Genomic DNA, 18,180 nt, shown 5'->3' with positions numbered 1-18,180 from the left:
CATGTAGCTGGTACTATTAGTGTGATCGACTCTTTGTAACAGTAGTTTCTCAATTATATCAATGTTTATTTTTCTAATCTAAACCATGTTAAGGGGGATACATTGTCTCTTACTTTCTCTCCTATGGGGGGAATCTTGATTGTACTTATGTGACCGATTCAGTCGTGGGGGACATCTTGAGTCCTTCATGCTTGTTACATGTACTTTTTTTTCCATTTCTTTTCTCTTTTGGAGAAAGGTTTCTCCCACTAGGTTTTTCTCCTTTTCTACATTTACGAGAGATGCATTGATTTGTACATGAGTACTTAATTAGGCCTTTGTTGTCAGAACTCATTCATGCATGCATTTTGCATTCATATTAGCTCTTTAACTTATCCCAAGTTAATCTTAAGGGGCGTGTTGGAGTGATTAGGACACATTTATCTAATTATTTATTAGTTAGGTCATTTATTATTTTTTTACTTAAGCTAAACTTAGGTGCTTTTTGTTATAGATAGAGTTTGCTTTTCAAGTTGTAGTTGATCTTAATTTAGCTCCTACTTTACATTTCCTTAATTTTCCAAATTTTAGCATTAGGGTTTTGCACCCATGGTTTCATTCATCCTTTATAAGGGTTCACTCATTTATTGTAATTGTGTCTCCAATATTGTTTGTGCAATAATACAAAATTCAGATGGTTGTTATAGAGCATATTATCTTTGCTTGGTTTTTTGCTTGTAGATGATTATTGGCTCACGTGGTTGCATCATCAACTTCTACAATGTATGCTTTGGTCATTTCTTTTGTATATTGAATCTATGCCATTTTTTTGAGAAAATTCTTCTCTTTCCTAGGGATTATCTATGAGAAAGCTAATAATGTTTTTATAAGTTCCCTACTTTCCCTTATTGTTTCCAACCACTAAATGGAGTATTTTGAAGATGTTTCCCTCCACTAATTTCCCCTCAAATCCAAATGGTGTAAATACCATGCGGACAATACCAACATCTACTAGCCACATTTCCTAGAGAACTTAGAAAGGTTCCATGCCAACCTTGATTGTATTACCAAATATGTAAATCTTTCACCAAAGAGTTGGAATCTTGAATGACCAAATTTCTTTCCTTGATGTCCTTACTCATTAAAAAAATTGATAGTTTCCTTTGGTTGTCACATCTTTAGAAAATCCACCCACATAGACCTATATCTCCATTCTCCTTCCCACCACCATCTTTTCCAAAAAAATTAAAATCCTAAAATTTTGGGCTACCAAGGAACTCTACATATGTGATGATGATTACCTAAGCCCAAAACTCTTCCACCTAACAGAGGTTTTAAGATCTTAATGGTTACAAGAACAACCACATTGAGAGTATTTAACCAAGCCATGTTGCACTCCAAACCCAAATTTATTATTTCTAACCTTTCCTCTTTTCCATGTGTCACTTTCCCATATATTTGAGGTCTTTCCTAGAAAATATCCATTATTTTGGTTAAAAAAGGTATTACATGCACATGTAATCTTATTTCACCCCTTTGTAATTATATCACTTCTCTCAAAAATATCATTGATCCTTTATTAGCTTAGGAGTTTATAAAAAAATTGTTATTATGCCATCCCTTATACTGGAGAGATAGGTCCGCCTTAAAACTAGACTCAAGGAACATAGCGCCAACATCATAATGACCATGTCACTAAGTCGATTTTGACCAAAGTTTTTTTTTTCTTTCTCAAAACACTATATTTTCTTAAAACATTCTTATATCCTCTCTAGATAAGCAACTATTCAAAAGAAAACTCTTAGAAGCCAATGAAATTAATAACCCCCCAATCTAAATCATGACAATAGTAGCAATCTGATTACCTCTTGGAAACCTCATCTTACACATCTTAAAAAAAAGCATCCCCCACACTTTTTTGGTTTTCCACTCCTCCTCTTTGATTTCTCCTTCCTTTGTAAACTCTTTTTATCATTTTATCCATGTTTGTTTCATATTTTAGTTCATTTTTCTCCCTTTTCCCAACTTTCACTATTGTATGTTTTTATTTCTCACCATCATTCTCCTTTCTCCCCTCTTGTTGTGTTCTAGTCTTGTTTTCCTACATCTCATCCAAACTTTCTTTGTTTCTATTCCTATGTCGTTACCTATATTAATTTATTGATATAGATACTCATTTACTTATACTCATGGGGGCTTCACTTAATGAACTTGGGTTATAGCACATGCATTCATGGCATACTAAAGAATCTCCCTATTTTCAAAAAATATTGCCCTAAATTCCTTTTTTGTCACCCCCTCCCAATACACTGGTTGAATTAAAAGCCCCCCTATTTTTACCAAATATTGCTTTTTTTCATAGCCCGAATTAAAAACCCCCCTATTTTTACCAAATATTGCTTTTTTTCATAGCCCGAATTAAAAACCCCCCTATTTTCATTGATAGGCAATATATTGTACCCTCATTTTTGGGATATTAAACTCCCCAATATGAATACACGTGATGTAATATTACCTAACTAGTGAAGCCCTCATGGTTATACTTACTTTTATATATATATATATATATATATAAAATTTTGTAGTACCATTTTTCCTTTGTTTATTATGTTATTTTGATTTTTTAGTGCTAACAATTTTTAGTGTGCATATAAATATAAATAACCATTTAATATTCTATGTTATCTTTTTCATATACTTTATGTTTTTTAAAGTAATTTTCATTGTAATTTACATTCTATCTTTTTTATTTCGCCGATAGGCGATCTACAATGGGATATATGGATCTATGTTGTCCGTAAACAAAAACTCATCTTAAAATAAATTTGATGGCCTCCGCCAAATTGCATGATAATAAAATGTAGAATTGGCTTAAATGCAATTTAACGGACTATCAAAAATACCCAATGCATGTGCAGGTATTTAAAACTTTTTGTAACGCTGAAGGAGATTAAGGGCAATATAACGTTTCCATATTTTTTGTTCTTTCCGACAGTTTCTATTCAACTATTTTCTCAACCTGGCCATTCAGAGTAACTATGCATCAGAGTTTTCTTTGTTGAAGGTTCCGGATTGAAGAATATCACAGAATCTCAAACACCATTTTGGTACATATTGCTTTTCATTTTCTGTATAATATGGCACAAAAGCATCTATTTTGATGAGATCCAAGTGAGTCTATGTTATCTTTCTGTACAGTAAATGGGAATAGAGTATAGTTTGATAGAACAAATATGTAGATTAAGATATTTATAGAAGACTATTCCTGCAAATTTTTTTGTTAGTGATCTTTTCAATAGATTATTGCCATCATTTGCTTTCCTTTCTTTGCAATCTGATGGGCTGCAAAAATTTAAAGTATGATTGGGCAAAAATTTAAGTATGATTGGATTGATGTGCAGGCAAAAGAAAAATGGAAAGGGAGGAGGAGCGTGCAAATGGAGCTGAAATAGGCACGAGCAGCTCTAAAGAAAGTTGTGAGCTTTTAATGATTTTAGCTTTGTTTTTCTATGAATCTCAAATGTCCTTTGATTTCGTACACCATACCGGTTTTTTTTTTTTTACTTGGTTCTTTTATTTACTATTATGTCATTTCTGCCACTTTTAAGAACTCCATAAATCCACTTTTTACTTTTTATTGTCATTTTAAAATGTTTCTTTGTATGTTTTGGCAAGTATAAGATTCAGAGTGGCACCCATGATTCATATGAGATTGTATGGCAGTAAGGTGTATTTACAAGACAAGAAACTAAGAAGTCAAGACCCTTCTCTTTCAGCTTCTCTCACTGCAATTGAACCTCCTTTTACTTAGAATGTGGTGTATTCAAGAATGAAACAAAAGACAACAGTAATTTGTGAATCTCCAACATCAAAGTTAGTGTCAATTCTCAAAGAAATAAATTATAATTAATGAGTTGATTTATTAAAAATATTAGAATTTTTTAATTGATTTTTACTTTTTTTAAAAAATATTGTACTATTCTCTAATAAGTAATTCTCTATCATAATATTTCAATGTTAAATTGATTAAAAAATAATTTTAAAAATCTTTATTATTTATTAAAAACAGAGTTTTTAAATTACAATAGATAAATGGGAAATAGATAAATTCCAAGAGCATTAGTTGTTTTAGTAATGTATACAACAAATAATGGTCTAGGTCATAGGTAGAGTGAAAAGGATAGGCTCTCTAATTTTTGTAAATAAGATGTGTAATCTCTTCTATAAGCCCTGTGTTGTTAATGGAAAAAATATTTTAGGAAAAGATGAAATATGAATTGAAAGCAAAAATTTTTAAAATGATTGATTAAGAATTATATATAGTGAAATCAGTTTTAAAGTTTTATTAAGTTTTTTGTTAAATTTATTGTAATGTGAGCTAGCTGGTGATTAGACATATTGGTGTATGCATTTATGCATCTATTGAATTCAAAAGAGACAATGAATCTTAAATTTTTAAAATGAAAAATTTGATATCTATCGGCGATTTTTACCTAAATTTTTTTAAAATATAAGTATATTAGTTTTGTATATATTTATAACTATGTTATAATTATATATATGTTTTATATTATTATGTAATATAATAATTATCATTTATTCTTTTATGTTATTTATTCACAATATTTTTTTTTCTTTTTATTATAATTACATTTATTTTGGATTTATTTGATCTTTTATTTCTATTGTTGACTTTTTTATTTTATGTATTTTGTCTTTTTATTATATTTTTTGTCAATCATTTATTGATGGTTTTTTTCCTATTTTTATTCATACTAGTTTATTTTTATATATTTTTGATATGCTATTCTCATTTTTATGAGGGATCATGAAATATAATATGAAATATTAATTTTTAAAATTATTTAATATAATTTAATCCTAAAAATATCAAGGATATTTTATTATGAATATCCTTAAGACATTTGTTCTAGGTATAGATTCCATGCCATTATCCTAAAATTTTACAACTTTCAAATGTTATATCTATAAATTCTCTTTTATCCATTGTTATTTATTTGTAATAATTAATTGATTGAGGATTATCTTAGGGGTAGTGGAATCATGAATCACCCAAAAATAAATCATAATTTTCAATTGTAAGTAGAATAATTTTATCTCTCTTTTATCGTTGTTGTTCTCAAGCTTAAAGGAATGATTTGATGAAGGGAGAATCTCCCTCAAACACAACCTTGCACTTAAAATAAATTCATGAACAACAAATCTACAAATTTTTATTATGCTTCAATTAAATCAAATACAAACATGCATTCCGATGCAATTGCATAAATATGGGCTGCAAATACATGCAGTAAATTAGACATACAAGCTTGAGAATAGCAATAATGACCACCCAAAGAAACAACATCCAATTTGTGTCAAAAAAAAGAAGATAATTCTCTATTTTTTCATACAAAATGAGCCATTGTTCCTTTGTAACAACCTTTATTTGATTTTTTCTTTCCTTTTACAACCATCTATCTTCCAATTTTAGCCCCATAAAACTCTAGTTATCCTTTCTTCTCATTCAAATAAATTTCTATTTTTTAGTGCAACTTTTGAGAGCCATAACTTTTGATCCAAGCATGAGATTGAGAAACCATTTACACCATTGAAAAACTCTTGAAAAATTTAAGTTAAAGGAGTTTTTTAATTTTTGACCAATTTTTGGGCCCAACCTTTAAGTGCCCCGAATTTGACTTTGAATATTTTGGAATCTAGATTTTCAAAATGAAATATTAATATCTCACAAATGAAAAAGGTATTCAAGTGATTTATTTTCCATTGGCTTCATTTCACCATTCTAAAGCTCTATGTAACATTTTGTATCCATACATGCACAAATGCCAACTTATTAAAAATAGAAGCTCTATGTAACATTTTGTATCCATACGTGCACAAATACCAACTTACTAAAATAGAAAACCTACAATTTGTAGCCCTTGTTGAAAAATAAACATTAATTAAATTGGTTGATGCAAGATTGGTCATACACCCTGAATTCTCCAACATCATATTTTGAAGGATTCATTCTAAAACAAGATTAAGACATTCTTGTAAACATATTTTTAAAGAATTATCACATTATGGGAGAAGATAATCAAAAAATTATTTATTAGTAGCCATAGTTGCAATAAAAAGTAATTTGTAATGTAGTTTCTTGTAGAAGTTAATTTACAATACTAACACACTTTTTTATAGGCATTTAATTGCACTCAATACATAGATACAATGGAAAGTCTTTCAAATTAGCTTTATATGCTCACAATAAGGAATTGAAAAAAATAAAAGAAACATTTTTAATAATTTCATTCAATTTGAATATATGAATGAATAGACCTCTTCACAATATGAAGTGTGTGCATTGTGCATGCGCACACACAAACATACATACGCAACATGTATAATACGTATAAAAATATGTAGAGATAAACATATATGTGTACATATAGATATAACATGTATAGATGTGCATATGTATGCATATATACGCGCGCACGTGTGTGTGTGTGTGTGTGTGTGTGTGTGTGTGTGTGTGTGTGTAGACACACACATTTATACGTATATATGAAATAAAAGTTTAAAATGTTCATTATTACTTGATTTGAGAACATTACAACAACTACAATTCTATACTCTTGATCTGAATTTGATTGTGTATGTTTTGAGGATCAACTTTTTGGATCGTTTCTGAATTTGAAATAAATTTTTGATTAACAAGAGAATGGAATCGAAAATTAAATTTAAACATAAACAAACCTAAAAGAAAAGGTGTACAATTAGATATATCCATAATTTGTCTAAGCTAAAAACAGAAATCTAAGATTATATTAAATTGAATTAAAAAAAAAAGAAGCTTAAATCAAAATTTAAAATATAAAAGAAAAACATTGTTTGAGAATTAAATGTATAATAACGACTAAACATAAAATATTTTTTTAATAAGAAATTCTCTAAACTATCTCTTAAAATAAGAAAAATCAACATAGATATGAGAAATCAACATAGAATCATCAAACTATAAGGTGGAAACTTGAATCTTTATATTAGAATTTCAAATACTTTTTGGGAAAGTCCTTTCACTAATAATCAACTTATATTATAGTTAGCTGTAATGTGTTTTACAATGAAATATAATATTTTGATATTTTGTTTGCCAATATCAACAAAATTGTAGATAATATTTTCTATAAAATGTATTTTGTGTTGATTTGGGTCCATTTAGAGAAATTGGAACTTGGATGCACAAGCAAAAAGCTATCATTAATTTAATCCCCTTGTCCATGTCTGCGTTCAATAGTATCAAAGTTGGTTTGCAAGCATATACTCAGCATGTAGACGATCCACATTACAAATGTGTTAACTATTAGTAATTTGGGCGGCCCACGCACTCGTTCATCCCTATCTCTGTCAGAATGCACCATTTGAGGACTAGTCTTATTGTTATATTCCCTCTCCATAAGAGATTATTTCATTTATATTCCTTCTTGTCTTGGAAAATGGATTTTATTTAAAGATTATTTCAATATTTTATAATCAATAATATTAGATTAAGATAATTATAAAGTTAATTAATTGTATGATAGAGATATACAAATTGATTGATTAGTTAAATTTAGACTGAGTGCTATTTGAAAGGTGAAAGAAAATATAATTAGCATTAAATAATTAAGAATAAGTTAACTACCACAAGAAAATAAATAAAATAAAATTAAAAATAATAATAATTTTTTTTAATACATTTAAGTGACACAAATATGTCAATTAAATACTATTAGTTTTTATTGATAGATGTTTTTGCATCCATATGTGACTATAATACATCGCGATTCATTAAAAAAAAGAAAAAAAAATGATTACTCTTATCAAGAGTGCATTTCTGGATTCGATTGTGTGTAAGATTTTTGCATCAACGTTTCCGATCACACTCCGTGATCCATTTTAATCTGTTCATTCTGATGATGGATCACAGAGTGTGATCTGAAACATTGATGCAAAAATCTTACACACAATTGAATCAAAAAATGCACTCTTGATAATTATATGATGGATTGTGGAAATCTCGTAGAACTGATGATTACTCTTTTTAATATTTTCACAACAAATTATAAAATAGAATGAAATTTAAAATTCTGATACAAATGAAAATCAAATAATTAAACAACTTAGAGATTACCTTGTGGTATTTGCAAAGAGTCAACCAATAAGTTTAAGGTAATTTTGAAGATAAGCTCGTGGTTAGGAATAAAATACACAAATTTAATAAAATGAAAGAATGAGAAACTTGTAAACAAGCACTTAGTGTCGAGAAAAATTATCCACCATGGATTAGAGATAAACCTTGGAAAATAAATGGCTAAATAATGCTTTCCTTTACCAAATGTCACCAAATAAACACTGTAGCCTAACTACTAAGCAAAACAAAATGCATAAATTACAGAATTAAGCCATTGAAATGAGGAGAGTGGGAACCACAACAAATCATTAATATTATTGTCCTTTGCCACAAGTTTGCAGAAATACGAAAACGGGTTATCAGAAAAAAGTATAATATATCATCACCTTCCCTTCCCTTGAGTACCAAATAATTAAAGAAAGCATGGTTATCTTTCAGGACAAGAACCACCACCAAGGAATTTTTCTCAACTCTCATGGGCATCCCCGCCAGTTTTAGCCTATATAAACACACAGAACTTGAAGGCGAAATTAATGGCGGCCATGGGTGTGGGAGAAATTGCAAGAAGGTGGAGATTGTTGCAGGGGAGCAATAACTGGGCAGGGCTGCTAGATCCTCTTGATTTGGACCTGCGTAAGAACATACTCCTCTACGGAGACCATGCACAGACGGCATACGATGCATTCAACAGTGAAAGCAGATCAAAATACGCCGGCAGCAGCAGATATGGTAAGCGGGATTTCTTCAACAGAGTGGGCTTAACAAACAATGGATATCAAATCTCCAGATTTTTATACGCCACGTCGAAAATAACTGTCCCAGAGGCCTTTCTGATAAGGTCGTTGTCTCGGGAAGCATGGAGCTCTGAGTCGAATTGGATGGGCTACGTGGCCGTCACTTCACAGGGAGGCCCCCTGTCGAAATACGGGCGTCGAGATATTACCATTTCATGGAGAGGAAGTGTGCAGACATTGGAGTGGATTGAGGATTTTAACCCCCAGCAGGTCCCGATTTCGAGTCTCCTCCCTGCCGGAGGAAGTAGTTTTCTGGATGAAAGCGTTGAGAAGGCTGTGAGAGGCGGAGGGGTGAAAGTTCACAGAGGGTGGTTTGAAATCTACACATCGGATGATCCCAAGTCGCCATTCAATAAGAGCAGCGCCAGAGACCAGATTTTTGCTGAATTGAAGCATCTGCTCGAGGTTTTTAAATATGAGAGCCATGAATTGAGCATAACTCTTACTGGGCATAGCCTGGGGGCTGCTCTGGCGACGCTCTGTGGATTCGATATTGTTATAAATGGGTTGAATAGATTGAATGATGGAGGATCGCCCATTCCTGTGACTGTCATTGCCTTCGCCAGCCCAAGGGTGGGGAATTCTGAATTCAAGGAGAGCGTTGTGAAATTGCTTCCTGAGCTTAAAATACTGAGAGTTAAGAATTCCCCTGATTTGGTACCGCTTTATCCCGTGGTTGGGTATGAGGATGTGGGTGTGGAGATTCGAACCAATACGGGCGATTCGCCCTTCCTTAAGGATTCTGGCAATGCCAGTAACTGGCATAACCTGGATGCGTATTTGCATGCTGTGGCGGGGATGCAGGGGAAGGGGGATTTTAAGCTGGTGGTGGATCGTGATGTTGCTTTGGTGAACAAGCATCTGGATTGGTTGAAGGAGGAAGAGTTGGTTCCTGGGTCATGGTGGATTCAGAAGAACAAGGGCATGGTGCAGGGCCTCGACGGCCACTGGAGCATGGAACCACCTGCAGACCAAGATATTCCCCGTCCTGAAGATTCTCTCAACTAATGAAGATATGTTATTAGACGTATTTTTGGAAGAGAGGTCGCAAGTTCAAATTTTACAAATAGTATGTATGTTTCGATTGTCATAAAGTGTCCACTGCAAGAAGTACACAGTAGTCTCATATTGCTACCATATTTCTATAAGTTATCTAGACCCACCTCACATTGTAAACTATAAAATAATCGTTCTTTTTTTCTTTTTTATTCTTAAGATTTTACATGTAGCGGGTGCTATTAGTGTAATTGACTCTTTGTAATAATAGTTTCTCAATTACATTAATGTTTCTTTTTCTAACCTAAATCATGCTATGGACCCACTTTTTATTGTTTTTATCTCCAAGACAAACAATTTCACATTTTTTTCAAGAGGTAGTTAGTGTATGAATAATGATTTCGCTTAGTGAAAATTTAAAAATTGAAAAGTTATGGGCATGTGAATATCGAATGTACAAATGATTAGTTTCTCTCAAACTAAAGAGGATAAAGTAAAAGTAATTTCTAATAAGTCACGAATAGCAAAAATAATCATACTTTTTCCAAGAGGTATCTAATGTATGAATAATAATTTCACTTAGTGGAATTTTAAAGATTGAAAAGTTATGGGCTTGTAGATATTGAATGTATATATGATTAGTTTTTTTCAAACTAGAGAGGGTCTTTTTGTGAAAAATTAAAGTAATTTTGAATAAGTCACGAATAGCAAAAATAATCATAAGAGACCCATCGAGAACATGCAAGATGCTCCACCACTTAATTATTATGTCCAAGTTGAGGAATATGTTAAAAATAATAATGTAACCACTATGACCAATTTCACCTCCCTCATGATGCCATTACACCTAATATTCCAAGTCAACAAGAATAATAATAATAAATAATAATATCTCTCAACAATAAAGGTGTCTAAGTATCCATTCTAAAATCGTTGGAGATGGATAAAATAATAGAATTAGAATACCAATTAAATATAGTTGTAAGTCATGGCGGATTGAGAAGAACAAGGGAATGGTATAGGGCCTCGACGACCACTAGCGTATGGAACCACCTATAGACCAAGATATTCTCCGCCCTGAAGATCCTCACAATTAATGCATCATGTTGCTAGATTTTTTATGTGTTCTTGAAAGGGAGGTCACAAGTTCAAATCCTACAAGGAGTATGTATGTCTTTTCGTAGCATAGTTAAATGCCTCTTGCAAGGAGTACGCAGTAGTCCCATATTTCTATAAGCCATATGTAGACTCAAATACAGAGTACCTAGCATTTAAACTATAAAATAATCTTTCTTTCTTTCTTTATTTTATTCTTAGGGTTTTACATGTAGCCCGTGCTAAATTAGTGCAATTGAATTTTTATAATAATAGTTTATGAATTATATTAATGTTCTTTTCCTAACCTAAATCATGCTATGGGCCCACTTTTTATTGTTTTTATCCCCGAGGATAACAATTTCACAATTTTTTCAAGAGGTAGCTAGTGTATGAATAATGATTTCGCTTATTGAATGTGAATATTGAATGTACAAATGATTAGTTTCTTTCAAACTAAAGATGATCTTTTGTGAAAAGTAAAAGTAATTTCTAATAAGTCACGAATGCCAAAAATAATCTTCACTACCCAACTCATAAGAAACCCATTGAAAAAATGCAAGATTCTCCACCACTTAATTATTATATTCAAGATGAGGAATATGTTAAAAATAATAATGTAGCCACTATGACCAATTCCACCTCCCTCATGATGACATTACACCTAATATTCCAAGTCAATAAGAATAATAATAAAAAATAATAATCTCTCAACAATATAGGTGTCCAAGTACCCATTCTAAAATGGTTGGAGATGCATAAAATAATAGAATTAGAATATCAATTAAATATTGCACTATTCTAACAAATCAATAGTTCCTTAAAAATAATGAAAATTATGATACTTCACTAATTAGGTTGAGATGTACCCACATGTTTTTTTTATATTAAGTGTTGAGTTAATTATATTATGTGTTTATATTCTTGAGGTTGATGCCAATGCTTATATGAAAACATATTTATCTTATTAAATCTCTTTGTACAATTTGACTAAACTAATTAAAGTTTTAAAATTTGTAATTGTAAAGTGGAAAAATTGGACCCTAGTGACTCCCCACCTAGGAGAGAGAAAGGAAGTCACTAGGATGATTTTCGCTTGGAGGAACTTTACATTCAAAAGAGGGGCTTGGATCCACTAAATCCAAATCCAAGGGAAACAAGGATGTGAATTCCAAGTGGATTGCAAGGGTTTAAGTGTGATTTACCCTCTTCTGTAAATGAGAAAGTTGACTTGTTGACTATGTAGGAAAGATAGATAAAATGAGTGAAATGAGGAGCTATCTATTCTGGATCGTGCTGTAACTTCGGATATAAGATATTTAGATTGATACGGATCTGCCCTGCAAATTTGGAGGAAAGTCGTCGGGACCGTGTTGAAAGTGCACACGGTCCTCCGTAGAATCCGTGAAACGAAAAGGGTTCTTCCGCCTCTGTAAATGGAGTCCAAATCTAAAATACAGTTGCGCACCTGCAACCTACACACACAAAAGAAGGGAAGAGGGTGAACCCACAATAGTGGGTTACACTTTTTTGCCAACTTTGACACTTCAATTTTCATTTTCAGAAAAAACCTCACATTCAGACACTTATTACTGCTAAACCATAAGGAATTTGCAGATGATGTGAACTAGTGACTTGTGAGATTTTGTGTGCATATTCTAAATATATTTTTTTGATTTTTTTTTTAATCAATTTATTTTCATTTTCCTATCTCCCTCGAAAACTAGTTTTTAACAAAAAACAACATTTTTAAAGAGTGATACTCATTTGGTATGGCATAATTTTTTTCTTCTAAAATAGATATGAATGCGATTCTTTCAAATTTAGTTTTGTCCATATCTAATGTTTCCAATTGGTTTCATAACATTATCTTCAATATTTCATATTTTATTAAGTTTTGAAGTCGAGTTAATTGCAATTTTGACATATGTACATTTGGTTGATCATAACTTGTTGTGTATGTATCCAAATTCAATTTTTTTTTTGTTGGAAAGAGGACTTCAATACCTAGTGCACAAATATTTTTCAGAATTTTTTTTCACTTGTTTACTATTTTTCCATAACCGTTGAACTTAGAAGTTGATGTTCGGTATGAAACCTATGTTTAGTTAATCTAAAAAAAATAAATCATAATAAACTCTTTATACATTAAAATAATAGTCATTAGAAATCTTGTGTCGAGTACTACTATCATGCATTTGTGTTTGTCAAAATTCATCCATTTGAGCCCCCAATTTGAGCTTCGAAGGCCAAAAATCTGCAGAAACCATGAGAGGTTTGCGAGGAGTCCAAAATCAAGCACGTTCGATAGAACATATGTTCTATTGAAGGGGGTTCGATCGAAACCTCCTTCTATCGAAACCCCTAATGCAAATTTTGTGTTTTATGCCTTTTTGGGTTCGATCGAATGTGTTTTTTACATTCGATTGAAAGGGGGTTTCGATAGAACATGGCTAAAATCAAATTTTGGACAAAAGAGTCAATTTTTTTCGTCTGAAAAAGTGTAACCCACTATTGTGGGTTCACCCAAAAAGGGTTGTGGATAGGGGTTTGCCTCGGTCAAACCTCGGTTGTGGAATCAACCTTGAAAGAAAGTAATTGCAAATGCTTGAATGTAAACAATGAAAATGTATACTTTATAGATTTGAAATTTGTTGATGATGGTTGCTTTGCTTCTTGAATGAAATCACAAGTGCTGCATGAAATGGCATGTAACATGACAAAACCCTAGCACATACATATTCTTGTAATTGAATGTTATAAATATTGCTCCAATGGATGAATGAAGAAGACATATGAAGAAGAAGACTTGATGGATGCTTGAAGACTTGAATGCTTGATGAAGACCTTTCACTTGAATGTCGCCTATCGTGTATTTCGTCCCCCCTTGCAAATGAGAAGACTAACTCCCTTTTATACATTCCTCAGAGAATTAGTTGATCTCACCAAAGGCCGACATCAAAAATGTTTGGAATCCCGAAATGCAGATAGGACTCGAGGGACCTATCTTGGGGCCACCCTAAGAGGGGGGGACAGGGGTGCCACGCCCCTATCTTGCCCTATCTTGGGGTTTGGATGGGGTCTTGAGGCCATCTTAATGTATAATGCACCAAGATAGAGATGAATATATAGAAATAATGAAGAGAAATGAATTTCATGTTGCTACCCCAAAGTATGTAAAGTTGAAACAACACCACCACAAATGATAAAAAGCCCTGAACTAAGTTGACTATTTATGTGATAAGGGTGAGGAGCAACATGAAGAGAAAAGAAGCGCTAAGGCACTATTTTGATGTCAAGGAAGACAACTAGATCTATTGTAAGAGATATTCGTGCAAGATCATATTGCTTTTGAACAAATTTCTTAAATGCATAACATTTCCCAAGAAAATGTGAATGTGAATCATGAAAAAGGCAATATTCAATTCCTTCCACTTGTTTAACATTTTTGTTTTTATTTTGAGGAGGGAAGAAAATGTTCTTATCATACTTTAATCTCCAATAGATTCTTCTAGCCAATCTTTCAAGGTGATAAATATGTTCTTGACATAGAGAAGGTTTGTTAGAAGAGGGTGATTTATTATCCACATCTCTAATTTTGCCACTGTCTATGCCATCTTGAATAGATTTTTGAAATCAGGGCAACCATCAGCGTTATGGTCATGGGTTTGATGAAATGAACAAAAAAGATGTTTTGAAAAAGAAGCATTCTTGTGGGCTCTTTTGATTTGTTGTCTTTTAAGATAATTTTAAAAAAAATTTAGCCTAAGGAGTTCATCTGTAGAAAGAGGAGCATCATTTTCTAGGCCTTTTGTAGTAGTTTGTGTAGGAGGGTTTATAGGGATGCGAATTCCTTGCTCAAATTTCCCAATTCCTTGTCCTTTAAAACCTTGTTTTGTTATTATATGAAATCCACGACTATAAGAATGTTGCAATTGACTAGATGGAGGAATATAATCATGAATTTATTTTAAATCTGACGTGTAAGGGGGAAGAAAAGGATTTGTAGATGAAGAAGGAGTATCATGTGAAATGACAATCTCCTTTCCTTTATCAAGCTTATCCTTTGTGGGGGATTGGGGATGAACATCTTCATCATCTAGAAGCTCATTTTTAGTTATTTTTATGTGAGGGGAAAGATCATGAATAAAATGCATGATGTCATCCTCTCTACATATAATTTGATGTTGAAGATAGGTCTTAGGAGAATAAGGAGGATCTAAAGATGTAAGAATGTTAATGTTTTGATTTTGTCCTCCTTGCTCAAGGGTATGTGTAGAAGAAGATGGGTTCTTGTCACTTTCTAATGCTTGCACTTGTTTAAAGAGAGCATTGGTTAAAGCATTAGGTCTCATCTCATCCACACAAGATACCCTAAGAGAGATACACGGGTTAGGATATTTAGGTTTAGGATCTACAAAAGCTTTAAGGTGATTAACATAGGAAATGCATTTTGTTAACAATATCACCATATTGCGACATAAATGATACATGAAAGCTTTGAGATCTAATTGAAAAGGAAATAATTTGGAAATCCTAACATTGCAATATGACCAAGTGCTATGAATAAAGAGAAGCAACAAGAAATGAAAGAAACCCTTATCCGACACATGATTGTAGTAAATATATGTGAAAAACAATATAATCATATGCGAAAGAGAAAGTAAATCCAATTTATTAATTGCCATTGAAAGTCTCTTAATTAAAATCTTAATTTGGTGGAAAAGAAGATCTAGAATTAGGACCTTTTTATGAAAATTAATTTCAAATTTAAATTTGATGAAATTTGATTTTGTGTTCGACCTTAGGAGATGTTAAAATTAAAAAAAGTATGCCAATTTTTTGGATTTAAGTAGAAAAATATAGTCAATTCCCTCTCCCGAAATTTCGAGAAAAAAGCCAAGGACCATGTTGAAAGTGCACACAGTCCGACCAAATTTTTTAAAATTTTTTAGGGATGATAGATATTATGATTTTATTGCAGAATCCAAAAAAATAGTTGGTTTGGAGATGTCTAGATCAGTCAAATTGGTAGTCAAAGGTCGAAAATAAAAAGATTTTAAAATAATTAGGGTTTTGTTGTTTAACCACTGAATTTTCAAGATAAAAGGGCAGATTTGAATTGCAATTTTGAAATAAAAACCAGATCTAAAACAAACAATTAAAATTTTGCACTGCACAAGCTTAATTTTCTCAAAATGAAACATTAGGGTTTTGATGCAATTAACCTCTAAAATCTGCAAATAGATCAAACTTGGAAATGAAAATTTGAAATTCAAATTGCACTTAATCAGATCTAATAAGGAGAATTCAGAATTAATGTGTAAGAAGTTGGGTTCACCAAAATGTAAAGTGGAAAAATTGGGCCCTAGTGACTCCCCACCTAGGAGAGATAAAGGAAGTCACTAGGATGATTTTTGCTTGGAGGAACTTTACATTCAAAAGAGGGGCTTGGATCCACTAGATCCAAATCCAAGGGAAACAAGGATGTGAATTCCAAGTGGATCGCAAGGGTTGAAGTGTGATTTACACTCTTTTGTAAATGAGAAAGTTGACTTGTTGACTATGTAGGAAAGAGAGATAAAATGAGTGAAATGAGGAGCTATCGGTTCTGGATCGCGCTGTAACTTCGGATATGAGATATTTAGACTAATATGGATCTACCTTGCAAATTTGGAGGAAAGCCCTTGATATCGTGTTGAAAGTGCACACGGTCCTCCACAAAATCCGTGAAACGAAAAGAGTTCTTGCGCCTTTGTAAATGGAGTCCAAAACTGAAAATACAGCTGCGCACCTGCAACCTACACACATAAAAGAAGGGAAGAAGGGTTGTGGATAGGGGTTTGCCTCAGTCAAACCTCGGTTGATGAATCAACCTTGAAAGAAAGTAATTGCAAATGCTTGAATGTAAACAATGGAAATGCATACCTTGTAGATCTGCAATTTGTTGATGATGGTTGCTTTGCTTCTTGAATGAAATCACAAGTGCTGCATGAAATGGCATGTAACATGACAAAACCCTAACACACACATATCTTGCAAATTAATGTTATAAATGTTGCTCCAATGGATGAATGAAGAAGACACATGAAGAAGAAGACTCGATGGATGCTTGAAGACTTGAATGCTTGATGTAGACTGTTCACTTGAATGTCACCTATCCTATATTTCGTCCCCCCTTGCAAATGAGAAGATTAACTCCCTTTTATACATGCCACAAATAATTAATTCATCTCACCAAAGGCCGACATCGAGGAAGTTTGGAATCCCAAAATGCATATAGGACCCGGGGGACCTATCTTGGGGCCACCCTAAGAGGGGGGGACAGGGGCACCACGCCCCTGTCCTACCCTATCTTGGGGTTCGGACAGGGTCATGAGGCCATCTTAGGGCTTAAACAAGGAGAGGTTCAAGGTGGCAATGCAAAGAGAAGTCTTAGTTGGGAAGGAAGATACCGTCGCCAAGGTGAGGACCTCAAATATGGTTAAAATTGCCAGGGTCGCAATTTTATGACACTAGTAATATAATAAGTTATTATTTAATTGAATAATTAATCAAGAATATAAAATTATTATCAAAAGGTTGTATTTTAATTGGTTAAGCTTAATTGTGATTATGATGGTATGTTCTTGAATTACCCCAATATTAAAGTAAAAATCTTTTGAAGTTATTATTGGGTCATATTCAACCTTTCACTGACTTTCAGAGAGAATATCCCCTATTCATGGAAGCCTATCCAAGGGACAAATTTTAGTTTATATCACATGAGAGATATTGCTATTTATGTAATCTAGTTATTTTTATAATAAAAAATATAGATTTTTTCTAAAGAAAAATAGTGATTCCTAAACTAGAGAGAGATCTAAAGTCTAATGTTAATTGGCTTAAAATTAAATTCAATGAATACATATTGAAATATGTAATTATCAACATCTAAACAAATAAATTGAGAAATTAAATAATTAAGAAGGAATGATGAATTTAATAACTTTTTTGTTACTTGGAACAAAATAGACCATACCATGTTGCCTAGTTTGACTAATGCAACCTTGTTTTAGATTTAGGAAACCTTCTACAACATGTTTTCCTTCATTGTACTTAGTTCCTAATTAAGAGATTATATTAAAGATAAAAAATAAG

General features: G+C 32.3%; 1 protein-coding gene across 1 annotated transcript; it reads left to right on the top strand.

Annotated features, from left to right (window-relative positions):
• The first annotated feature begins 8,445 nt into the window (after window positions 1–8,445).
• Window positions 8,446–10,155, top strand: LOC131028969 (phospholipase A1-II 1). The gene has a single exon (XM_057959354.2). The coding sequence runs from the start codon at window positions 8,689–8,691 to the stop codon at window positions 9,955–9,957; it is 1,269 nt and encodes a 422-aa protein (XP_057815337.2). The 5' UTR covers window positions 8,446–8,688; the 3' UTR covers window positions 9,958–10,155.
• The last annotated feature ends 8,025 nt before the right edge of the window (window positions 10,156–18,180 follow it).

Source organism: Cryptomeria japonica, chromosome 7 (genome assembly GCF_030272615.1).
Source record: "Cryptomeria japonica chromosome 7, Sugi_1.0, whole genome shotgun sequence".
Classification (NCBI taxonomy): domain Eukaryota; kingdom Viridiplantae; phylum Streptophyta; class Pinopsida; order Cupressales; family Cupressaceae; genus Cryptomeria; species Cryptomeria japonica.
This window is presented reverse-complemented; position numbering and strand designations above follow the sequence as displayed.